Consider the following 25111-nt stretch of genomic DNA (forward strand, 5'->3'; position numbering starts at 1 on the left):
CACAGGCTAATCTTTTAATACTGCTGCTACTGGACTGTCACAAGCAGAGCAACATTTGGATGCATTCCCTTAAACCCTGAGGGTGACTAAAGCCCAGCCTGTGAGATAACCTCCAGGGTTATCTCACTTATCACTTGATTTCTGTGCACCCTGAGGACTGAAGCTGGTGCTGATTGACTCCAGCAGTGTGAGCAGCTTTCAAGCTGTTCCTTTCTCTTTTCTTTCCAAACAGTTCCAAACTCTTCTCTTTCTCACAGTTTCCAAACTGATCACAAATTGGAAATCAAGTGATAATAACTTTGCACTGCAGGCAGAATTTCAACCCTTTCAGACCAAACCAGCTTTATAGCATTGCCCCTTCACAAGAAACATGAATTTTAGCTTGCCCACACCATGCACTGCTTTATCTTGAAGCAAATTGCTTGGTAGTAATTGAATAGTAAAGATTGATCTCTACACATCTAACAAAATGCAAAAGCTTTCCTCTGCTTTCCACATTTCCCTTCCTGTCTGGATGTGATGATATTTATTTATTTGTTTATTTTCAGTGACGTCTCCAAGATCAATGAAGGAATAGGTGACAAAATTGGATTGCTTGTTCAATCGCTAACAACATTCATAGCAGGATTTATCGTTGGTTTTATAAGAGGATGGAAACTAACCCTTGTCATACTAGCAGTCAGTCCTGTCCTGGGACTTTCAGCGGCTCTCTGGGCTAAGGTAGGTTAATATCCATTCAGTGTCAGCCTTTATCTTAATGAGAGATAGTGAAATAAATCTAGATAGTTGTTGATCTTACTGGGAGAATGTGGTGCTTAGGACAGTTATGGTTTCCAGTGTTCTTCTTGGAAGAACAAGTGGATGTTCAGCCTGGAGAAGAGAAGGCTCCAGGCAGAACTAACAGCAGCCTGCCAGTGCCTGAAGGGGGCTACAAGAAGGCTACAGAGGGACTGTTTGCAAAGGCCTGCAGGGACAGGATGAGGGGCAGTGGTTTGAGATGAGAACAGAGCAGATTGATATTGGATGTGAGGAGCAAGTTCTGCACCATGAGGGTGCTGGAACATTGCAACAGGTTGCCCAGGGAGGTAGTTGAGGCTCTATGCCTGGAGATACTCAAGGTGAGGCTGGAGAAGGCTCTGAGGAAGCTGCTCTTGTGGCGGATGTCCCTGCTGAGTGCAGGGGGTTGGACTGGATAACCTTTGGAGGTCACTTCCAGCCCAACCCATTCTTTGATCAATGTACATGAGCTCTTAGCTGAACTCTATGGCAGTACCCCCACATAGTCTGAGTGTTCTATTTCCAACTTACAGCACAGACTTGCTGGATTTGAAACTGTTTCTCCCAAAAAAGGAAGCAAGATACACAGGTAGAACCCACAGCTGTAACTGTTCAACTCTATCCCCAGGAATACTTCTGCTAAAAAGGAGTAACTGCACCTCCTAAAAAATAAGTGAATAAGTCAGACCAAGCCTTGGTCTCAGACAGAGTTTTCTTTCAGAGCTGTTAAGTAAGATTTGATAAGAAATTTTAGACAGACTTAGGTGAAAGAAGTGCTAATTTCCCATGGAACTGGAGTGATCAGCATTTGTAGAGTGGAAGTCTTCAGGGTTTTACAGGATTTAATTTCCCTTATATACCAAAGCTCAGATAAACCTCTGTCCTGAGTGGCAAAGGTAGGGGTAAAGGAGTGTCTGCTCCATATGGATACAGCCTAAGAGTCCTCATGGACTGTGGCCAGTTAATGGAAGCTCCAGAGCTGTCTGGCTAAGGTAGGCAGAGCTGAGAAGTAACTGAGGAGATCTGCCCAGGGAGAACCACACTAGCTGAGTGTAAGTAGTCATCACAGCAGCCAGCAATCAGCTCATCTCCTGCACTGGGAGAAAAGGGAGTGAGAAAGCCAACCCTCAACTGTACTGGTGAAAAGGGATTGAGAAATCTCACCCTTAGCTGCAGTGGGTGAAAAGGGATTGAGAAATCTAACCCTCAGCTGCTGAGACTGGGTAACATTGAATTGCTTGATGTAATTCATCGTATACTTAAGGATTTTGATATTGACCATTCTGCTCTCATACATAATGTAATCCAAGGCTTCAGAGTGGAAGAAAGTAGCTGTGATAAAAGCCATTATGAAGCAAGCAGAGCTCATTCTGCTTTCCTCAAGTCACAATGTTTGATCCTGTGTTAGGTTCTCTCTGCTTTCACTGACAAAGAGCAAGCTGCATATGCAAAAGCAGGTGCTGTTGCAGAGGAAGTTCTGGCAGCTGTCCGGACTGTGATAGCCTTTGGAGGGCAGGAAAAAGAAATTAAAAGGTAAGAGCAATGTCTGCTTACATCAGCTGATTTTTGATGCACTGGCTTCAGGTGGATTGAAATTTTCTTCTCTCTTTGCTGTGTCAAAATGGGTAAGCCTTCAAAATCTCTGCTATGAAGGGAGGCTGAGAGCCCTGGAGCTGCTTAGTCTGGAGAAGGCTGAGAGGAGATCTGATCAATGTCTGTAAATATCCGAGGGGTGGGGGGCAAGAAGAAGGGCCCAGGCTCTGTTCAGTGGTGTCCTGTGATAGGACAAGGGGCAGTGGACACAAACTGGAACACAGAAAGTTTCACCTTAACAGAAGGAAGAAACTCTTTGGTGTGAGGGTGCTGGAGGCCTGGAGCAGGCTGCCCAGAGAGGTGGTGGATTCTCCTTCTCTGGAGACTTTCAAGCCCTGTCTGGATGTGTTCCTGTGTGACCTGCCCTGGGCGACCCTGCTCTGGCAGGGGGGTTGGACTGGATGATCTCTGGAGGTTCCTTCCAACCCCACTATTCTGTGATTCTAAGCCTTGTGCTTCCTGCACTTTGAGGCAGCAGGATGCTGTCTGCTGCTGCAGGCTATCAGAGGTTTTACTGCATGTTGAGGACCGTGTGATTGTTCTAGGAAAGGACAGTTTCTAGAAAATGAAACAGGCTGCCCAGGGAGGTTGTGGCTGCGCCCCTCCCCCCCCCCCCCCCCCCCCCCCCCCCCCGAGATGTTTAAGGCCAGGTTGGATGAGGCTTTGAGCTAGCTGCGCTAGTGGGAGGTGTCCCTGCCCATGGCAGGAGGGTTAGAACTGGATGATCTTTGAGGTCCCTTCCAACCCAAAGCATTCTGTGATATGACTGTAGGAAACAGATAGGTTGTCTCTACTCTAGGATGGGAGCAAACTGCTTGAAACCTCACCCAGTGAGAGCTTGAGGCAAAGCCACGGGAGGGGATGGTGGCATCCTTGCTGATCTGAGCACTCAGTGGTTGTGCTGAGGGTGCTAATAAACCTCTCCATTTCTGCCATATATGGCAACCCTCATTCTCTGATATATTTCAACCTTTTATCTTAAGCTAACAATTATAATCTCCCAACCTGTCATGAATTAGTCATGATCAAAGTTCAACAGCCTGCAGGTTATTTAAGGACCTTTGAGTGCCAGTCCCTGAACTTCAATGCCCTCTTTTGACATACACACCTGCTTGGCTGCTGTTTGCCTGTGCGTGGCTGCCAGGCTCAGCTTTATGAGCTCTTAGTGTTATCTGTTTTATAGATCTTTTTGCCCTTTGTGAGTTGCCTTCATCTAATTCATGCAGAGTTTTTTGGTGCTGTATGCCATGGTAGAAGGCTGAGTCTGTTTTCAACTTCTGGTTTTCTTCCAGATACCATAAAAATTTAGAAGATGCTAAAAAGATAGGAATAAAAAAGGCAATTACATCCAATATATCTATGGGTGCTGCTTTCTTGCTGATCTATGCATCATATGCACTGGCCTTCTGGTATGGAACCACCTTGGTCATAAATGATGATTACACTATTGGCAAAGTCCTCACAGTAAGTATGAAGGAGGAGATTCCCTATGTTGGTGAGACATATAAAAGAAAATACCTCCAGCTGGGGATTCTTGTCTGGGTTTAGCAAGAACTAAGTGACCAGACTGGCAAAATAGCATCATCCTCCCCACAGAAGTCTGCATGTTGATTCTACAGGATCTCAAATCTGTATCAAGCCTTGAGCAAGTTGCTCTAGTGGGAGGTGTCCCTGTCTATGGCAGGGGGTTGGAACTGGATGATCTTCAAGGTCCTTTCTAAGCCAAACCCAGTCTTGAATTCTGCAGTTATTTTCAGCCACTTCTACATTTGTACTTCCAGCTGTTTCTGCACCTTTTTTTCAACTTCCCAAAGATCAGAATGATGTAGAAGCAGTTCAGTCAAAGACATCATGTGTCTATGTTTGTATCTTTCTAAAGCTGTCTCTTTGGGTTTAGTTATGAATAAATAAATAAACTCCCACCCAGTATTGAGACAGAGGGACTGCAAACTCCACATCAGAGTAAGACCTGGGGGTGCTGGGTGACAGCAGCTGAAGATGAGCCAGGGTATGCCCTGGTGGCCAAGAAGGCCATCAGCATCCTGGCCTGGATCAGCAATGGTGTGGCCAGCAGGAGCAGGGAAGGGATTGTCCTCCTGGACTCAGCCCTGGGGAGGCCACACCTGGAGTCCTGGGTTCAGTTTTGGGCCCTCACTGCAAGAAGGACAGTGAGGGGCTGCAGCAGCCCCAGAGAAGGGCAAGGAAGCTGGGGAAGGGTCTGGAGAACAGGAACTCGTGAGGAGCAGTTGAGGGACCTGAGGGAGTTCAGTGTGGTGAAGAGGAGGCTGAGGGGGTACCTCATTGCTTTCTACATCTCCCTGAAAGGAGGCTGGAGCCAGGTGGGGATTGGGCTCTTCTCCCTAGTAACAAGTGGCAGAATGAGAGGAAATGGCCTGGTGTGAATAAAGCAATGCAGTTCTCTGCTTAAATTTCTCTCTGTGACCATAAACATTTCTTCCAGGTGTTTTTCTCTGTCCTGATGGGAGCTTTCAGCATTGGACAGACTGCTCCAAGCATAGAGGCATTTGCTAGTGCCAGAGGAGCTGCCTATGCTGTCTTCAAGATCATAGATAGGGTGAGTACCTTTGCCAGCACTCCTTTTCTGAATCACAGGCACTAGTGAAGGATGGAAATGAGTAAGAGTAAATAAAAATATGCAAGCAGGCATTGGCACAGGCTGCCCAGGGAGGTGGTGGAGTCACCATCCCTGCAGGTGTTCAGAAACATGTGGGCATGACACTGTGGGACATGATTTAGTGGCTATGGTGGTATTGGGTTGATGGTTGAGCTGGATGACCTTAGAGGGTTTTTCCAACTGGAACAATTCTGTGATGCTTAAAGCAGATAGGATGTGTAATTAGTAGTCAGCACCTCTGTCTTCTGGCATTATCAGTCCTTGCCTCAAAGGTAAAAGTACTGCATCTCTGAACCACGTGGTGCTGGAGGCATCCTCTGATGTTTTCATCATGCCTGTGATGATAGATAAGTAACTATGGGCTGTGCAGGGAAAGGAGCACGTGTTCCAAGGCACCACGGACCTGTGCTGACACCTGGGACATGTGCTGGCAAATCCACAAAGCACAACCTGCTACCCTCAGTCTGTACTTCAATTGCCAGGACTCCCCATCCCTGGAGGTGTTCCAGAAATATGTGGCCATAACACTTGGGGCCATGGTTTAGTGGCCATGGTGGTGTTGGTTTGAAGGTTGGACTGGAAGATCTTAGAGGGCTTTTCCAACACAGTTCTGTGATCCTAAGGGAGTCAGCAAACAGGCAAGCTGTGGGTTTAGTAGCCAATGGAGCTCAGTGAATACAATTGCGTGGTTTAGATTCTTGTTTGGAAGTGCTATCAACTCTAGAGCCACCCTGGGTGGAAACAAAAAGCAGTGGTAATTCAAAACTTTGTTTCTGCTTAATGGTCAAGGGATGGTTCTTTCCCACACAAATGGCTTGAGCAGAAAGGGCAACACTATAAAGGAAGAACTGCTCCTTAGAGAGATCTGTTCAGGTTGATTGAAGCATGAGGAGGGCAGATTGAGACTGGAGATGAAGAAGAAATTCTTGAGGGTGAGGGTGGCGAGACACTGGAGCAGGTTGCCCAGGGAAGTTGTGGTTGCCCCCTCCCTGGAGGTGTTCAAGGCCAGGTTGGATGAGGCCTTGAGCAAGTTGGGCTAGTGGGAGGTGTCCCTGCCCATGGTGGTGCAACTGGGTGATCTTTCAGGTCCCTTCCAACCCAACCCATTCTCTGAATCTGAGTCCTCAGGCAGTGAAATAAATCTCAAAGCAGCCAGCTGTGGGCAGAGTCTTAATGTGCAATGTGAAACTTAAAAGGAGTCTGTGCCAGTCTGGAGTAAAGAAGGCTCCAAGGTGACCTAATTGTGGCCTTCCAGTATCTGAAGGGGGCCTACAGGAAGGCTGGGGAAGGACTTCTCAGGATCTCAGGTAGTGATAGGACTAGGGAGAATGGAATGAAGCTGGAGGTGGGGAGATTCAGGCTGGATGTGAGGAGGAGGTTCTTCACCATGAGAGTGGTGAAGCACTGGAATGGGTTGTCCAGGGAGGTGGTTGAGGCCCCGTCCCTGGAGGTGTTTAAGCCCAGGCTGGATGAGGCTCTGGCCAGCCTGATCTAGTGTGGGGTGTCCCTGCCCATGGCAGGGGGGTTAGAACTAGATGATCCTTGTGGTACCTTCCAACCCTGACTGATTCTATTAAATGATCCAAGTACTGTTGCATGGGCACAGCACCATCAGCATCAGACCATCTCATCAGCACAGTGATGAGACACCAAGCCATTGTGCAGTGCACAAGCTTCAGGAATGCCACTGGAAGTCCTTCCAAATGACATTTACTCTCTCTGCAGGAGAATGGTGCAATCCAGACCTTCTTGAGGGGGAAAAATAATGATTAATAATTGAGTTGTGGTTTTTATTCTTCTTCACAGGAACCTCAAATTGACAGCTACTCAGAGACAGGTTACAAACCAGACTACATCAAAGGCAATGTGGAATTCCAGGATGTTCACTTCAGTTATCCATCCAGACCAGATGTGCAGGTACTGTGAAGGACACGTTACACGCATTGCAGTTACACATGGTAGGAAAACCATCCCATGAATAAAATCTTGTTGAAAACGGGACAACTCCAAGTGGGATTCTTTAATTCCTATGAACGTTCCTGGCCCTTGCAGAGGTTTTAGCCGGAATTATTTGTCCCCTAGCTCTACATGTTCTATTTTCTGTCCAAGGCATCCAACCCCAGTGTTTGTGTGCAGTAATAACAATGAGACAGTAGATTCAAAAGTCCCTGCAGTGCAGCTCTGTTAAGATATATTTTGGCCAAGAAGGCCACCAGCACCCTGGCCTGGATCAGCAGTAGCATGACCAGCAGGGCAGGGACTGTGCCCCTGAACTTAGCACTGGTGAGGCCACACCTTGAGTCCTAAGTTCAGTTTTGGGCCCTCACTCCAAGAAGGACAGTGGGGGGCTGCAGCAGCCCCAGAGAAGGGCAAGGAAGCTGGGGATGGGTCTGGAGAACAGGAATTCATGAGGAGCAGTTGAAGGACCTGAGGGAGTTTAGTGTGGAGAAGAGGAGGCTGAGTGGAGACCTCATTGCTCGCTACAGGTCCCTGAAAGGAAGCTGGAGCCAGGTGTGTGTTGGCCTCTTCTCCCTAGTATCAGGTGATAGGAGGAAAGGAAATGGCCTGAAATTGTGCAAGGGCAGGTTTAGGCTGGAGAAGAGGAAAAGTTTCTTTGCATCAGGAGTGGCACAGGCTGCCAGGGAGGTGGTGGAGTCCCCATCCTGGGAGGTGTTCCAGAGACGTGTGGCCATGGCATTTAGGGCCATGATTTAGTGGCCATGGTGTTGGGTTGGTGGTTGGACTGGATGAACTTAGAGGCCTTTTCTAACCTGAACAATTCCACAGCTCTTTATCTCAACTAGTTAAAGAAAGCAGATCCAGCATGGCTAGAGTAGGATCAGAATCCATATTTTTATCTGTCCAGGTAGATAAAAGTTTGCTTTTTAGAGTACTGCCATAAATCCAGAGTCTTTATGCAGTGGAGGTCAAAAGCATGGGAGTAAGTTCTGATGGGGTTTTCATGAGAACTCTTTGTTCTGTGTACCCATTTCCTGTCTCTCAAACTCACATGGCTGCATATATTTGGTTTGGGCAGATTTCTGCTCCAAGTATGAAGGAGGTTTCATCACAGGATTAGGGTTTCTCCAGCCTGCCACTGACATTTTGCCTTACTGCTGTGTTTTTGGTTCCCTTCCCCATGTGCACAGATCCTGAGGGGCTTGAATCTCAAGGTGAGCAGTGGCCAGACAGTGGCCCTGGTTGGTAGCAGTGGCTGTGGGAAAAGCACAACAGTTCAGCTCATCCAGAGGTTCTACGACCCCAAGGAGGGCACGGTAAGGTCCCTCCAGCAGATGCCTGCTCCCTGTCCCAACGCTGCTGCTGCTCTGCCTCTGGCCTCACTGCCCCTGTCCCAGAGGCCTGGCAGAGCCTGCCCTGGCCAGAGCCATCAGTCAGCAGGGGCTGTCGTCTGCCTCGTGCCCAGGTGACCATGGATGGGCAGGACCTGAAGAGCCTGAACGTGAGGTACCTGCGGGAGGTGATTGGGGTGGTGAACCAGGAGCCTGTGCTCTTTGCCACCACCATCGCCGAGAACATTCGCTACGGCCGGGAGGACGTCACCATGGAGGAGATTGAGAAAGCCACCAAGGAAGCCAATGCCTACGACTTCATCATGAGGCTGCCCAACGTAAGCAAAGCAGCTCTGCTGCTCAAATCCTTCCTCCTAGGCCTTCTTGTGCCACAGGCTTCCTCAGAAGGCCTTCCTGAGAGGAGAGGAAGCTGTGAACGTGCAGAGCTCTGCAGAGCTTCCTCAGAAGCTTTGAGAACAGTGTTCCCTGGAGACCTTTAGGTCCTGGCTTGGTGAGCATTTGGAGAGCTGCTGGAGAGCTGCAGGGACACAACCCATCAGGCAGAGGCCTCCAAGAGGCTGTTTCCCCCAGAGAGGAAGGAGAAGATGCTGCCGTGGCTGCGGACAGCACCCAGCCCTTTCTCTGCCCTTCCCTCCTCTGGAGAGAGGATTTGCCCCTGAGTGTTGTGGGAATGCCTGTGGTTGTCTTGCAGAAGTTTGAGACGCTGGTTGGAGAAAGAGGAGCCCAGCTGAGCGGGGGCCAGAAGCAGAGAATAGCCATTGCCCGGGCCCTGGTGCGCAACCCCAAGATCCTGCTGCTGGATGAGGCCACCTCAGCCCTGGACACCGAGAGTGAGTCGGTCGTGCAGGCTGCGCTCGACAAGGTCAGAGTTCTAAGGCTTAACTGAACAACTGTGGGCTTCAATTTAAAAACTTCCAGAATTTTAAGGCTTATAAAATACTGCAATTTAAAACACTGAGATTTGTTTAGACATTTGTGATCCAGACGTGATGGTTTGTCTCTGCCACAGTGCTGGTTTGCCCCTGATACTCATTTTCCAGCTCAAGTTTATGTTTGAGGTACTCATTGAAATCAGGGATTTGATCTTTTTGTGACAGTTGGGGTTTTTTTTCCTATGAACCATCCTAATGTTTCCCTCAGGTCTTATACAGCTCTGCCATGCAGATGAGCAGGTTGTGAAGCTGGCTAGAAATGCTGATGTTGACTGTTGTCCTCCCCAGGCACGGCAAGGCCGCACCACGGTGGTGGTGGCTCACCGGCTCTCGACGGTGCGGAACGCAGACCTCATCTTTGTGTTTGATGCTGGAGTCGTCATAGAGCAAGGCAACCACGCCCAGCTGCTGGAGAAAAAGGGAATCTACTACAAACTTGTTAACATGCAGGTAGTTTTCCCTCACCAGCTGCTGCCTTGTTGTCTTCTTTGTGCTCCATGCCTTTAGTTAATTTCCACTGTCAAAAGAATGGGGATTGGACTCCTGGACTCCTGGAGAAAAGTATTCCCCATGAGCACAGGTGGAGACTGGAAGCATGTCCCAGGGGAAGCAGTGGAGTCCCCTACACTGGGCAGGGTGACTCAGCTTGGCAGGGTGCTGGGCCAGCTCATTTCAGCTGCATTGTCACCTGGAAAGGTTAGACCAGATGAGCCTTGGGGTCCCTTCCAAGGTGGCATGTTGTGGTTCTGTGATACAGAGGGAAAAATGTACACATTGAAAGGAGAAGACCACAGCTTTGGGTAGCAGACCTGCTTGAACCTGGGATGGCTTATTTTTTTTTTTATTTTATTTTCTAGGGATTTCAACTTAAAATTGTATTTTATGTTTTTCTTGAGTGCTGGGTTTAGTTCTGGGGCCTCACTCCAAGAAGGACATTGAAGGGCTGGAGCAGGTCCAGAGAAGAGCAAGGAAGCTGGGGAAGGGTCTGGAGAACAGGGCTGGTGAGGAGCAGCTGAGGGAGCTGGGGGTGTTTAGCCTGGAAGAGAGAAGGCTGAGGGGAGACCTCATTGCTCTCTACAGCTCCCTGAAAGGAGGCTGGAGCCTGGCGGGGCTTGGGCTTTTCTCCCTGGGAACAAGATCTAGGGCAAGAGAAATAGTCTCAAGTTGCAGCAGGGGAGGTTTAGGCTGGACATGAGAAGAAACTTCTTGACTAGAAGGGTTCTCATAGCCTGGGGTAGGCTGCCCAGGGAGGTGGCTGAATGCCCATCGCTTGAGGTATTTTCAAGAGGCAAAGATGTGGTGCTGAGAGCCATGGTTGAGCTCAAGGCTTGATAGAGTTAGAGAATGGTTGGACTGGATGAGCTTGAAGGGTTTTCCCAACCCAAATGATTCTACAGTGAAGATTTGGTATCTGCTTTGTAGCATGAAACAAAGTTCCCTTTACTTTTATTACCTCATAATGATGAAAGTTCAAAGTAACATCTGCATAACTCGTCTTAGCATCATCTCCTCTCCCGTGTTAGGCTATAGAAGTCCCAGTATCAGAAAAAGATGAGAAAGCAGGCAGTGTCCACTTGGAAACAGACTCTGATGAATCCTTATCAAGAGGCTTGAGGAGACGATCGACTAGGAGGAGCATGAAGAAGCCAGGAGCACAAAGTGAGGATCCTGAGGAGAAAACAAGTACACCTGTGAGTAAATTTGCAGAGCTCTTGGTGAGCTCTGATTCCTTTCAACACAGAATACTAAAATTTAATCCCTCCTTCTGCTGCAGAAAGGTCCAAGAAGGAGGCTTTTGAGAGGGGTGAAAAAATCATGAGAATTTTGGAAACAGGTTGGAGCAGGTCCAGAGGAGGCCACCAAGATGGTCAGAGGGCTGGAGAGCCCTCCTAGATGATCAGAAGGCTGATTTTGGGGTCAGGCTGAGAGAGCTGGGACTGTTCAGCCCAGACAAGAGAAGGCTCCAGGGAGACCTTAGAGCAGCCTTCCAGTACCTGAAGGGGGCTCCAGGAGAGCTGGGAAGGGACTTTTGACAAGGGCTCAGAGTGACAGGACAAGGGAGTATGGCTTTGAGCTGAAAGAGGGGAGATTGAGACTGGAGACTGGGAAGAAATTCTTGACAGTGAGGATGAGAAGTTTCTTCCCTGCAGGAGTGGTCAGGGATTGGCACAGGCTGCCCAGGGAGGTGGTGGAGTCCCCATCTCTGGAGGTGTTCCGGAGCGGTGTGGCCATGGCACTTGGGGCCTGGTTCGGTTGTTGTGGTGGTGTTGGGTTGACTGTTGGCCTGGATGATCTTGGAGGCCTTTTCCAACCCAAACAATTCCATGATTCTATATTTCTTCCAAATGTATCAGTGTTGGTCCTAACAGAATTCCCATTTTTCAGGCTGAAGAGTTACCTCCAGCTTCCTTTCTGAAAATCATGAAGCTGAACAAAACCGAGTGGCCGTACTTTGTAGCTGGAACTTTGTCTGCAATTATCAATGGAGTCATGCAGCCTGCATTTGCCATCATATTTTCAGAAATCATAGGGGTAAGTTGGAATAAAATATCCCCCCAAAAATTACCTAAAACCCTATAAAATCCCCCAAATTTATTTCTAAGTAACCCAGCTCTGAATCACTCACTGCATAATGAGCTGAGGTGTGGATGAAGCACTATTGCAAACACCTGAAAGATGATAGGAAATTTGCAAGGTACTAAAAATCTTACTGCAAGTTGGATTTTTAGACTATTTTAGGTCTTTCCTATGAATGACAATGTCTTCCTAATATCCAGTCTCAATCCCCCCTCCTCAGGCTTCAGATACCTGCCCAATATAGCTCTTGAGAAAAGTGAAAGTGTCTCCTGAGGACAGGCTGAGTGTCAAGGTCCGGAGACATTAGATGTCTCGGTCCAGAGACACAGTTCTTTTAAATATTCCCGTGTTGTGAAATTAATGGCACAAACGAGGCCAAAGTATCAACAGCTAGACTATTTATTAGATAAATAAAATGGACATAAGAAGGGAGAGGGAGAAAATAGAGAAAGTGGACATAAGAAGGGAAAGGGAGAAAAGAGAGAGAGAGAGAGGGACGAGAGATAGAAGAGGAAAGGAATTATATTACCACACCCCTCATCCCCCCCAAGATAAAGTCTGTGGAGGAAAGGTGCTGCAGGAGATGTTGGGTTTGTAGAGAAACCGTGGTGAGGCTTTTGCTGGAGAACAGCTGCGGTCCTCTGGGGAGATGTTGGGTTGATACAGGAACAGTGCTGAGGCTCCTCTGGGCAGCCTGGGTCTGTAGAGAAGGGGTGCTGAGGATTTGGCTGGAGCTGTGGTCCTCCGGGCAGCTTCTTTTCTCCGGAGCAGCATCATCCCGGCTTTCTCTTCTCAGCGGCCTGGCCCGTCTCCTGTGTTTTCCTTCATCTCCGTTTTTCTCCCCGTTTTTCTCCTCTGTTTCTCTCCTCTGTTTCTCTCTTCTGTTTCTCTCTACAAACCAGTAGTTGCTCAAGTCTTTTATACAGTTTTTTAGTCCTCAGGCAGGTAGTCAAATATTGTCCCTCAGGAATTCCAGTGGCAGGAAATCTGTGTGTTTGGGCAAGACCCTGGCTGGAGGGGGGCGGAATCTCCGTCTACCCTGTCTCCATCCAGACAAGGCTCAGGAAACAGGTGGTGATTATCTTGCCCTAAAGGTGTGATGGCTGGGTCCTTGGGTCCATTGTTGTAGTCCCGTGTTATCACGATGCAATCACAAGCTGATTTGCATCCAGGATTGGTGGACAGGATTCTTTCCACCTTCTTTCCAGTGGCTCTGCTATCACTTTATCTTTGTTGACTCACATAGAGAGAGACAAACTTATTAGACTCTCACACTGAGGGAACTGGGGTTGTTTAGCACGGAGAAAAGAAGGCTCCAGGCAGACCTAAGAGCAGCCTGCCAGTACCTGAAGGGGCTAAGAGAAGGCTGCAGAGGGACTGTTTGCAAAGGCCTGCAGGGACAGGACAAGGGATAATGGTTTGAAATGAGAGCAGAGCAGATATAGATTGGATGTGAGGAACAAGTTCTGCACCATGAGGGTGCTGGAACACTGCAACAGGTTGCCCAGGGAGGTGGTTGAGGCCCCATGCCTGGAGATATTCAATGTGAGGCTGGAGAAGGCTCTGAGGAAGCTGCTCTTGTGGAGGATATCCCTGCTGAGTGCAGGGGGTTGGACTGGATGACCTTTGGTGGTCTTTTCCAACCCAAACTGCTCTGGGTTTCTATGATTGTGAGTTAACTAAAAAGCCAAATGTTTGTGCTTTTATCTTGTAGGTGTTCTCAGAAACAGACAAGACTGTTTTGAGACAAAGGAGTGATCTGTACTCACTGCTGTTTTTAGTGGTTGGCATCGTTTCCTTCTTCACTTTCTTCTTTCAGGTGTGTTTTGGTATTTCACCTCCCTACTAAGTGTTCAGCATGCTTTAGAAACAGACCTGAAATGCACAGAAATTGGTACCTTCTCAGCATGTCTCCCATGCAAACCAGAACTCACTTTTATGGTTCCAGATGTGCCTTGTGCTGAATTGATTCTTCTTGTGCTTCTCACCTCTTAACTGCAGAGCTTCCCCTCTTCTTATCAATGTCTGTAAACATCTGAGAGGTGGGGGGTAAGAAGAAGGGGCCAGACTGCCCTCTGATACGACAAGGGGCAATGGACACAAACTGGAACCCAGGAAGTTCCACCTCAACATGAAGAGATAATTCTTTGGTGTGAGGGTGCTGGAGCCCTGGAGCAGGCTGCCCAGAAGGGTTGTAGAGATTTCAAGCCCCATCTGGATGTGTTCCTGTGTGACCCTGCTCTGCAGGAGGGTTGGCCTCAATGATCTCCTGAGGTCTCTTCCACTCCTACCATTCTAGAATTCCATGAAAGGAATGGCCTGAAAGGGTTCTGCTAAAATCTGACTTAGGTGACCTCAGTCAAAAATGAAGCCAAGGAGCTGAGCAGTGATCTTCTCTTTGAAGATGCTGTTGGAGCTGTGCTGGGAAACACTGCGGTGCCCTCTGATTTCCTGACAGGTATTGGGATGCCTGTACTGGGAACCTACTGCCATTTATGAACATTAAACCTCTTTTCACATTAGCTTTGTGCAATCAGGACTGCAACAGTTTGTGCTATGGCTTTGTAGAGGCAATGCACCCCAAGTATTTATGGGCTAGACCCCCACAAGGTAATGGCTTGCTGAGTGTTGTGCCTTGTCTCCAACAGGGCTTCGCGTTTGGCAAAGCTGGAGAAATCCTGACCATGAGGCTCCGGTTTATGGCCTTCAAATCAATGCTCAGACAGGTACAGAGAAGAGAGGGATACATTCCAGGCTTTGAAAAACAATTCATTGTAGAGGTGGCATCAAATAACTCTGCATCAGCCTGTTAGGAGGGTGATCAGAGGGCTGGAGCACCTCCGCTGCAAGGACAGGCTGAGGGAACTGGGGTTGTTCAGCCTGGAGAAGAGAAGGCTCCAGGCAGACCTAATAGCAGCCTGCCAGTACCTGAAGGGGCTATGAGAAGGCTGCAGAAGGACTGTTTGAAAAGAGACTCTTTGCAAAGGCCTGCAGGGACAGGATGAGGGGCAACGGTTTGAGATGAGAGCAGAGCAGATTTAGATTGGATGTGAGGAACAAGTTCTGCACCATGAGGGTGCTGGAACACTGCAACAGGTTGCCCAGGGAGGTGGTTGAGGCTCCATGCCTGGAGATCTTCAAGATGAGGCTGGAGAAGGCTCTGAGGAAGCTGCTCTTGTGGAGGATGTCCCTGCTGAGTGCAGGGGGTTAGACTGGATGACCTTTGGAGCTCCCTTCCAACCCAATCCATTCTATGATTCTATGCCTTGCCTACAAAGAAGAATCTTTATGTCAGCCTAGAGACTAGTTTGGTGAGTTCCACCTGGTTAAGCAAAGTATCCTTAGAGGGAGAGTGTTAAATCAAGATAAGCACAAGAGGTTTTCCTGTCCTTCTTGCAAGGACTTAGATTTACAGCCAAGTTACTGCAGCCTGACAAGTTGATGTGCACCAGCAGGATCCTATTCCTTGTTCATTTGCCTGCTTTGCTTTCTTGGTGCCCTTTCTCCCTTGCAGACTGCACCTTACATCAGAGCTCTCACTTCAGATGGCTGTTTTAAGCTGTGATGTTCACAGAGATGCTTTGATTTGTTCCTTGAAGATCTCTTTCAAAGAGCTCCCAAGTCTCTAACTGCTGTTTGTTAATACAGGAGATAGCTTAGTGGTCATGATAGTTGGGTTACAGTTGCACCTGACGACCTCAAAGGTCTTTTCCAACCTTAATGATTCTATGACTCTATGACACAGTGCTGAGATTGTCTACTTTGACCCAAACACTTCCATAGAATGAACTATAACCATTTCAGCTTGCTTTCCAGTAATTTATGTAGTTATCTAAATTGCCCTGAATTTTGCATGGTTTCTGGATCACTATTTTAGATTTTGTGGGTGGGGAGCCACTGGAAAAAGTTGCCCAGAGAAGTTGTGGAGTCTCCAAACCTGGAATTGTTCAAAGGCATGTTGGAGGAGGCCTTGAGCAACCTGGTCTGGTAGGGAGGTGTCCCTGCCCATGGCAGGGGTTTGGAATTTCAAGCAGTCATAAAGGTCCCCTCCAACCCAACCCACTCTAGGACTGTATGAAACATTCAGCACTGCTGCACTGCTACAGTCACAGTCTTGTGACACCAGGCTCAGTGCTGGAATGTCCAAAAAGTCCTCCTAAGGAAAAATGTTCTTGTTGTAGGACATGGGCTGGTTTGATAATACCAAAAACAGCACTGGAGCATTAACTACAAGGCTTGCTAACGATGCCTCACAGGTGAAAGGGGTAAGTAACGTTTCATCTGGCACTTGTTCATGGGTGTTTTAGTGTGCAGTGAGCGTGCAGCTTGGCTTTGACAGGCTGGAGAGAAGTCTTGACTTTGACACCCAAATCTGACTATACAATGATAGGTGAGACTAATTGAGAGGTGACCCTGCACATGGTGGGGAGGTTGGAGTGGGTGAACTCTGAGGTGCCTTCCAACCTGAGCCATTCTGGGCTTCTATGGTCTACAAACTGTGACAGGTTTTAGTGTTGTGGTGGGTTGAAATTACTTCCCGCAAAAGAAAACGTCCAGACTAGCTCAGTAGAAGCAAATGAAGCTGTATTTGCAAGCAAAGCTACAATCTAGAAATACAAAATGCAATGAGTATGTGCAAAAGGTACAATATTGACATGTATTTGCAATCTATAAACAACACAAGAATCCCCCTGGACAAAACCAGGGGGGCTACTAGTAGCTTCCCCCTCTCCCCCTTCAACAAGGGAAAAAGAAAGAGAAGAAAAGCAGAGAGCAGCTTGTCAGTACTTAGCCACCACAAAGAAACACAGCCAAGGTCAGCAAGCCAGCAGAAGCACCAACTAACATCTGCTGGAGTGAAGAGCTCAGGAAGAGAAAGAGTTAGTTTATACAACTCTATGTTAGTTATCAGACCAATGGGACTGTTCAGACCCTAATATTTTTCTTTTGCATCCAGTAGTGATTTATTTACATTCTACCACTTTTACTCAAGATCTGTGGAAAATTTCCTGGGCATCAGTCTAAAACTGCCACAGGTGTTTAGCTGTAAATGTAAATCTGTGGTAAGACTGAAGGCAGCTCAGCTTCAGGAGCAAAATTTAGAAACTGCAGTGCAAGCTGAAGCAATCACAATCTGGGGAGAGGAGACTTCTGTGTCATCTGGGCAGTTTGGTGGTGGTCACTTCAGGACCTCATGCTCCTCTCATCTAGACATTTTGGTAGAGTAACACTGGAACAGGTTGCCCAGGGAGGGTATGGATGCCCCCTCCCTGGAGAAGTTCAAGGGCAGGCTGGATGAGGCCTTGAGCAAGCTGGGCTGGTGGCAGGTGTCCCTGCCCATGCTGAAACTAGATGACCTTGAAGATTCCCTCCAACCCAACCCATTCTATTAATTTATTGCAGAGTAATTTAAGGAACTCCTGGTTTGAAAACAAGCCAAGCCAGGTTTCTCAACAATGCTTTGAGAATCAGGAGTGCTCTAGGTGGAAATCATTTCCCTATTTACAATGCAGTTAATTGAATATGAAATGTCTTTTTGTTCCTTTTTTTTCCCTTCTTCATTCTTTCTCCAGGCAACTGGAACCAGACTGGCATTGATCACCCAGAACGTAGCTAACCTGGGGACTGGAATTATTATTTCCTTGGTTTATGGCTGGCAGCTGACCCTGCTCCTTTTGGCTGTTGTGCCAATCATTGCAGTAGCAGGAATGATTGAAATGAAGATGTTGGCTGGGCATGCTAAGAAAGATAAAAAAGAGCTGGAAGCTGCAGGAAAGGTGGGTCTGGAGAGGTTGTTCTTGTTGTGCTGTGTACAGTCATTCCACCAAAGCACTGCTGAGCAACGGATTGCTTCCACATAGAGAAAACTTCATCCTGTGTCACTTCTGGAGACAGCCAGAATCTGTGTAGCTACTCTACAGAGCATAACACCTCTTCAAGAGCAGCTGAAGGCTTCTGTTATTAACCAATATTCATCTCTTTATAAAGGAGGAATCCTGCTTGGGACTGGCTTTTGGTTGCCTTTCCCAGCTCAAATCCTTGCCTTTTTTGAAAGGAGTCATCTCCAAAGCCCTAAGAGACACAATGGAGGAGAAGAGAAGGCTCCAGGGAGACCTTAGAGCAGCCTGCCAGGATTTGAAGCAGGCTTCCAAGAAAGCTGGAGAGGGACTTCTGACACGGGCTTGCAGTTACAGGACAAGGGTCAATGTCTTTGAGCTGGAAGAGAGGAGATTGAGACTGGAGATGAGGAAGAAATTCTTGACAGTGAGGGTGATGAGACACTGGAACAGGTTGCCCAGGGAGGTTGTGGATGCCCCCTCCCTGGAGGTGTCCAAGACCAGATTGGATGAGGCCTTGAGCAACCTGGGCTGGTAGGAGGTGTCCCTGCCCATGGCATGGGGTTGAACTGGATGACCTTTCAGGTGCCTTCCAACCCAACCCATTCTATGAAGCTATGAATGGGTTGTCACTATCTACCTGGGGGGCATTAAAGAAGTCTCAGCAGAAAATTCTGAGAATCATCAAAAACTCTCAATGCCATCAAAAGAAAACTGTCAAATATTTACTTCTGATATCCAAGATGATTTAACTAACAAGGATTCAAAAAGACAAGATTCTACTCCAGCAGGCTGTCTTTATGAGTTTAGGATAAGAAGCTGCAACATAACCTTAACTCTTGCTCAGTCCCTCTGTGTCTCTCTTGCAGATTGCCACAGAAGCCATAGTAAATATCAGAACTGTTGCCAGCTTGACCCGAGAGAGAAAATTTGAGGCCATGTACGGGGAGCATCTGTGTGGCCCATACAGGTATCACCACAAAGAACTGAGCTGAAAGCTCTCTGCCTTCAAACCACAGACTCAGTTACAACCATTTCCTTGGCCAAGTGTTGATTTTGGTGTTTATGAGTGTGTCTGAGTTAATTACCTCAGGATTAATTGAACCATTTGACATATTCTCACCAAACACAGCCACCAGGCAATGGCTTTCTTCTTCTGGATATTGTCTACCTGGATTTCCAAAAAGCCTTTGACACTGTTTCCCACAGAATTCTTATGGACAAACGGGCTGCTTGTGGCGTGGCTGAGCACAGCCTCTGCTGGATAAAGCACTGGCTGGGCAAAAAGGCCCAGAGTGTGGCGGTCAGTGGAGTTAATCCAACTGGCAGTTGGGCACAAGTGGTGTTCCTCAGGCCTCAGCGTTGGGACCACTTCTGTTTAACATCGTTATTGATGACCTTGATAAAGACAGAGTGTGTCAGCAGTAAGTCTGCAGATGACCCCAAGTTAGGTGAGAATGTTGACCTACATGGGGGACTTGGATAGATTGGATCCATGCCAATGTTAACACGATGAGCTTCAACAAGGCCAAATGCCAGGTCCTACACTTGGGTCACAACAACCCAAAGCAATGCTACAGGCTTGGGGAAATGTGGCTGGAGAGCTGTCTGGCAGAAAGGGACCTGGGGGTTCTAATCAACAAGCAACTGAATATGAGCAAGCAGTCTAGGAAAGCCAATGGCATCCTGGCTTGTATCAGAAATGCTGTGCCCAGCTGGGGTAGGGAGGTGCTTGTCCCCTTGTACTCGGCTCTGGTGAGACCACACCTTGAGTATTGTGTCCAGTTTTGGGCACCTCAATACAGGAGAGATGTGAAGGTGCTGGAGTGAGTGAGGGCAATGAAGCTGGTGAAGGGCCTGGAGAATAACTCTGATGAGGAGCGGCTGAAGGAGCTGGGGATGGTTAGCTTGGAAAAGAGGAGACTGAGAGAAGACCTCATTGCCCTCTCCAACTACCTGAAAGGACATTGTGGAGAGGCTGGAGCTGGTCTCTTCTCACAAGTAATTAGTGATAGCACAAGGAGGAATGGCCTCAGGCTCTGACTGGATAGGTTCAGTCTGGACATTGGGAAAAAAATTTTCCCAGCAAGAGTGGTCAGGACTTGGAACAAGCTGCCCAGGGAGGTGATTGAGCCACCAGCCCTGGATGTGTTTAAAGGTCGTTTAGGTGTGGTGCTTGGGAATATGTTTTAGGGGTGAACTTTGTAGAGTAGGGTTATTGGTTGGACTTGGTGAACCTGAGGGTCTTTTCCAACCTGAATGCTTCTGTGATGGTTTGATTCCATTCATCTTCTATGATAATATGAATCCCTTCCACTGCAGTAGCACTTGGATTGAAAAATTGCTATTTTAGTGAGCTTTGGGAGTCATCCAGTGTAACCTCATCCCCTCAACAGGTTTAGGTATTTAATTAAAAGCATTTAAATGTAAATTGCTCTGCTGAGACCCCACTTCCAATTATGCCTTCAGTTCTGGTGTCCCCAGCAGAAGAAGGACACAGAGCTGCTGGAGTCCAGATGAGGCCACAAAGATGACTGAAGGGCTGGAGCACCTCTGCTGTGAGGACAGGCTGAGGGAGCTGCAGTTGTTCAGCCTGGAGAAGAAGAGACTCCAGGGGGAACCTTAGAGCTGCCTGCCAGTACCTGAAGGGATCCTACTGGAAGGCTGCAGAAGGACTTTTCCTGGGGGTGTCTAGAGACAGGGCAAGGGGGAATGGTTTGAAGCTGAGGCAGAGCAGGGTTAGACTGGATCTGAGGAAGAAGTTCTTCAGTACAAGACTTCAGTGGTGAGACTCTGGAATAGGCTGCCCAGGGAGATCGTGGCTGCCTCCTGCCTGGCTGGATGAGGCATGAGCAGCTGAGTCTAGTTGAGAGGTGTCCCTACCCCATGGTGGGGAGGTTGGAGGAGATGAGCTCTGAGGTCCCTTCCAACCTGAGCCATTCTATGATGATGGACTAAACTATAAAAGGGTTTAGCACCCAAACCATGAGAAGGTAAGACAAAATTTTATAGGTAGCATCTAAAGTATCACTGTTGCATGCATCCATCTTCCCAGCTGCTCTTGGAAGTAAACAAAGTTGTGGTAACAAAACTGTTTTGCCTTGGACACAGTCTCATGGGAGACAAGAGACAGAGTTGAGTCACAAGTGCAGCTCCTGTCACAACAGGATCATCTGGAGTCAGTTGCTTGTTTTGCAGACTGTGACTGGAGGGTGACTGCACATTTTGATGCCAGTCTGGGTTCTTTCCTGCAGGAACTCTGTGAAGAAGGCCCACATATTTGGGTTCTGCTTTGCCCTTTCCCAAGCCATGATGTTCTTCACCTATGCTGGCTGCTTCCGCTTTGGTGCCTACCTGGTGAGGCATGATCTCATGGAGTACAAACATGTCTTCCTGTAAGTATCTCTTTGCTGTCACTCCAGGCAAGGGCCTTTGTTTGCTGCTGGAGATCTCTGGACATGCTGGGGTGCATTAAGAGAAGTGTGTTCAGCAGATCGAGGAAGGTTCTCCTCCCCCTCTACTCTGCCTGGTGAGACCTCACCTGGAATATTGCATCCAGTTTTGGGCTCCCTAGTTCAAGAGGGACAGGGATCTACTTGAGAGAGTCCAGTAGAGGGCTACAAGGATGATGAAGGGACTGGAGCACTGCCTTATGAGGAAAGGCTGAGACACCTTGGGCTGTTTAGTCTGGAGGGGAGAAAAGTGGTTAGTGAAAGCTTAACGTTGTCAAGATGTCATCAGCACCTGAGCGATTTCTATGTCAGGTGAAGTCACCAGTCCTGGAGGTGTTCAAGAAATGGGTGCACATAGCACTGTGGGACATGGTTTAGTGGCTCTGGTGGTGTTACATTGATGTTTGGACTTGATGATCTCGGAGGTGTCTTCTAAGTGAAACAATTCTGTGATCTCAGTCACCTCAGTCAGCCTACAGGAGAGCTGGGGAGGGACTTTTGGCAAGGGCTGGGAGTGACAGGAGGAAGGGCCATGGCTTTGAGCTGGAAGAGGGGAGATTGAGACTGGAGATGAGGAAGAAATTCTTGACAGTGAGAGTGGGAAGACACTGGAACAGGTTGCCCAGGGAGGCTGTGGATGTCCCCTTCCTGCAGGTGTTCAAGACCAGGTTGGAAGAGGCTTGAGCAAGCTGGGCTGGTGGGAGGTGTCCCTGCCCATGGCAGGGGGTTGGGACTGGATGATCCTGAAGATCCTTTCCAACCTAACCCATTTCATGATGCAAAAACTAAGAAAGGAAAATTGCATTTTTTTTGTTGGGAACTTGATGAAGGTCCCAGCTCATTTTCAGTGGAAGATGCTGGGAAGTGCATCCCATCTGCCAGCTGATGATCTCCAGCTAGCTGGCCAAGTGAACATCCAGTGGCCTTCTTAGGTTTGGAGGGGGCTCTCTGACCTAAAGCTCTGTGAGCCTGCCCAGGCTGTTCACATGTAGAACAAACCAGGGTGGTTTATTTAGCTCTGAAGGGACAAGAGAAACATTAGTGGGGATTCTTTTTTTTCACCTTGCCTTAAAGCAGGCTGAGAGGTCTCAGATGCCAGCTACCATTTCTTACTGATGACTAATCCAACATTGTGGGGTCCAACCATCAAGCTGAGACCACCACGGCCATTAAACCATACCCCACAGTGCACTAATTAGCAGCTGAAGGTGGCAGGTTTGTCAAGCACTCTGCTGTAGCCCATAAAGACTCCTTTGTATTCACCACAAACCAGGAACTGCAGGTTTGCAGCTGCCTTTGGGTGGTGGGAATCCTTCAGAGCTGTGATAGCAAAGTGTCTCTTTATTGTCACCCTGCAGCAGGTTTTATTGACCCCTTGCATATTAATCACTAACTCCCAGAGGTTATTGAACCACAGACAGGACAGCACAGCAACAGAAAGGGAGTAATGATTTTACCAGCCATGAGCCCACTTCCGTCCTAGCCCTAGCTGAGACTCAGTAGAGTTCACCAGGATTAATAATTAAAGAAATCAGTGCTAATAAGTAACTTAAAAGATTGAATGTGGGGTGACAACTCTTTCAGCTCACTTCATTAACAAAGGATAAGACCAAGTTTGCAGAGCTAAATGAGTAATTAAAGCAATCAGGGGTGGTTACCACTTTATTTTTTTAACTTAATCCCTGTTCTTTTGTCTCCAGGTAAAACGAAAAGTTGGCTGCAGATCCCTTTCCCTTCTCCTGTTTTTCATTCTCTGTTTATTGATTCTTTCTCTGTTTTTTTTTTTCTTTTGGCCCTGATGTCTTTCACAGAGTCTTCTCAGCTATTGTCTTTGGTGCCATGGCATTGGGGCAGAGCAGCTCTTTTGCTCCAGACTATGCCAAAGCCAAGATCTCCGCTGCCCACCTCTTCCTGCTCTTCGAGAGGGTCCCATCCATAGACAGCTACAGCGAGGATGGGGAGCAGCCTGTGAGTAACCCATGTGTAGCCATCACAAAGATGATCAGTGGGCTGGAGCAGCAGGACAGGCTGGGAGAGTTGGGGCTCTTCAGCCTGGAGAAGAGAAGGCTCCAGGGAGACCTTAGAGCTACATTTCAATCTCTGAAGGGGACATACAGAAAGGCTGGGGAGGGGCTGTTCAGAAGGGCCTGTGGGGATAGGATGAGGAGCAATGCTTGGGACTGGAGCAGGGCACATTTAGATTGGACATCAGGAGGATGTTCTGCACAGTGAGGATGGTGAGACCCTGGAACAGGTTACCCAGGGAGGTGGTGGAGGCCCTGGGCAGCCTGCTCTAGCTGGAGGTGTCCCTGCTGACTGCAGGGGGGTTGCACAAGAAATCTTTTGAAGGTCCCTTCCAGCCCAATGCTATCTGTGACTCTGTAATGGATGACAGCGTTTCATGGCAATGTGGACTGTGCTCTTCTCACTTCCCTCTCCTTCTGATTACTTCTTTACCTCAATGTTTCCTTGACACTTTAACTGGACAGAGTATGGTCTCTCCTGTGAGTCCACTTTTGCCCATGCTGTCTGAAGGTTCTTTAGTTGAAAGATCTGTGGAAAGTACAGCTTGTATGGAACTCAACCAGCAGAAGTCTGAGCACTAGGTATAAAACAGTGCAGTGCTGTGCTTTAATTTCATAGCTTCACAGTGCTCAAGTCAGTGTTCCAGGAAAGACAATACTGGGTTGAAAGACTTCTACGTCTCTATTTAATCGTGTCAAGTTGTGTTGAGGACTTAACAGTGCTGCCATTTCAATTACAGGGATCATTTGAGGGAAACATCACCATCAAAGATGTGAGGTTCAACTACCCAAACCGACCAGATGTCAAAATACTCCAGGGTTTGAATCTGAAAGTAGAAAAGGGACAAACCCTGGCTCTGGTGGGCAGCAGTGGCTGTGGGAAGAGCACTGTCGTGCAGCTGCTGGAGAGGTTCTATGATCCTCTGGAAGGAGAAGTGGTGAGTGTCTTCATTGGAACATGTCTTCACATCTGGTGAAGATGTGCTGGTTTGGGTTTAGGTGATGCAATGAGGTGTAAGAGAGATTTCAGCTTGCAAATGACACCAAGCTGGGAGGTGGTGTTGGTCTGCTGGAGGGCAGGAAGATTCTGGAGAGGGACCTGGACAAGCTGCATCCATGGGCTGAGGCCAACTCTATGAGATTTAATAAAGCCAAGTGCTGGGTCTTATGCAGCTTAGGGACCTGGGGTTGCTTAGCCTGGAGAAAAGGAGACCTCATTGCTCTCTGCAGCTCCCTGAAAGGAGATTGAAGTAAAGTGGGAGTTGGTCTCTTCTCCCTAGTATCAGGTGAAGAATGAGAGGAAATGGTCTGAAATTGCACCAGGTGAGGTTTATGCCAGACATGAGGAGCAATTTCTTTCTAGGAAGAGTGGTCAGGCATTGGAATAGGCTGCCTGGGGAGGTGGTGGAGTCCCCATCCCTGGAGCTGTTCCAGAAACGTGTGGCCAAGGCATTAGGGGCCACGGTTTAGTGCCATGGTGGTGTTGGGTTGCTGGTTGGCATGGATGATCTTGGAGGGCTTTTCCAACCCAAACAACTCTGTGATTCTCTCTTCTGTGTTTGACTTTGCTGTAAGTCTTAAACACACCTAGAGCCAGGTAACTAAAACGTGCAATGTTTGGTTTCTCAGCTTTTTGATGGCAAAAATGCCAAGTCACTCAACATCCAGTGGCTGAGGGCCCAGCTGGGCATCGTGTCCCAGGAGCCCATCCTGTTTGACTGCACCATTGCTGAGAACATCGCCTATGGGGACAACAGCCGGCAGGTGTCACACGAGGAGGTCGTGCACGCAGCCAAGGAGGCCAACATCCACTCCTTCATTGAGTCACTGCCAAATGTGAGTTATTCCTTTGCTCTTCTGCTCACAGCTGGAGGTGACCTCCTGTGGCAGAGAGAAGTGGTCTCCATTAATGCTTCCCTTGGAGTACAATTTATTCTTCCTTGCAACAGGTTGCCCAGAGAGGTTGTGGATGC

At 48.1% G+C, this 25111-nt stretch overlaps 1 protein-coding gene across 6 annotated transcripts in view; it reads left to right on the top strand.

Annotated features, from left to right (window-relative positions):
- ABCB1 (ATP binding cassette subfamily B member 1) overlaps positions 1-25111 on the top strand; it is a 44709-nt gene that overhangs the window by 17201 nt on the left and 2397 nt on the right. For 3 of the 6 annotated variants that reach the window (XM_068156942.1, XM_068156943.1, XM_068156944.1), the window contains 20 exons: positions 549-720; positions 2186-2310; positions 3663-3834; positions 4832-4945; positions 6812-6922; positions 8155-8280; positions 8430-8633; positions 9008-9178; positions 9537-9698; positions 10772-10939; positions 11634-11780; positions 13540-13644; positions 14474-14551; positions 16007-16090; positions 17399-17602; positions 18532-18632; positions 20917-21057; positions 22926-23082; positions 23879-24076; positions 24768-24974. In XM_068156942.1, the coding sequence (XP_068013043.1) occupies positions 549-720; positions 2186-2310; positions 3663-3834; positions 4832-4945; positions 6812-6922; positions 8155-8280; positions 8430-8633; positions 9008-9178; positions 9537-9698; positions 10772-10939; positions 11634-11780; positions 13540-13644; positions 14474-14551; positions 16007-16090; positions 17399-17602; positions 18532-18632; positions 20917-21057; positions 22926-23082; positions 23879-24076; positions 24768-24974 (2947 nt within the window). The other 3 variants (XM_068156946.1, XM_068156945.1, XM_068156947.1) reach the window with 3 other exon arrangements.

Source organism: Melanerpes formicivorus, unplaced genomic scaffold (genome assembly GCF_026170545.1).
Source record: "Melanerpes formicivorus ecotype bairdi unplaced genomic scaffold, bMelFor1.0.p_v2 SCAF_35, whole genome shotgun sequence".
NCBI lineage: Eukaryota > Metazoa > Chordata > Aves > Piciformes > Picidae > Melanerpes > Melanerpes formicivorus.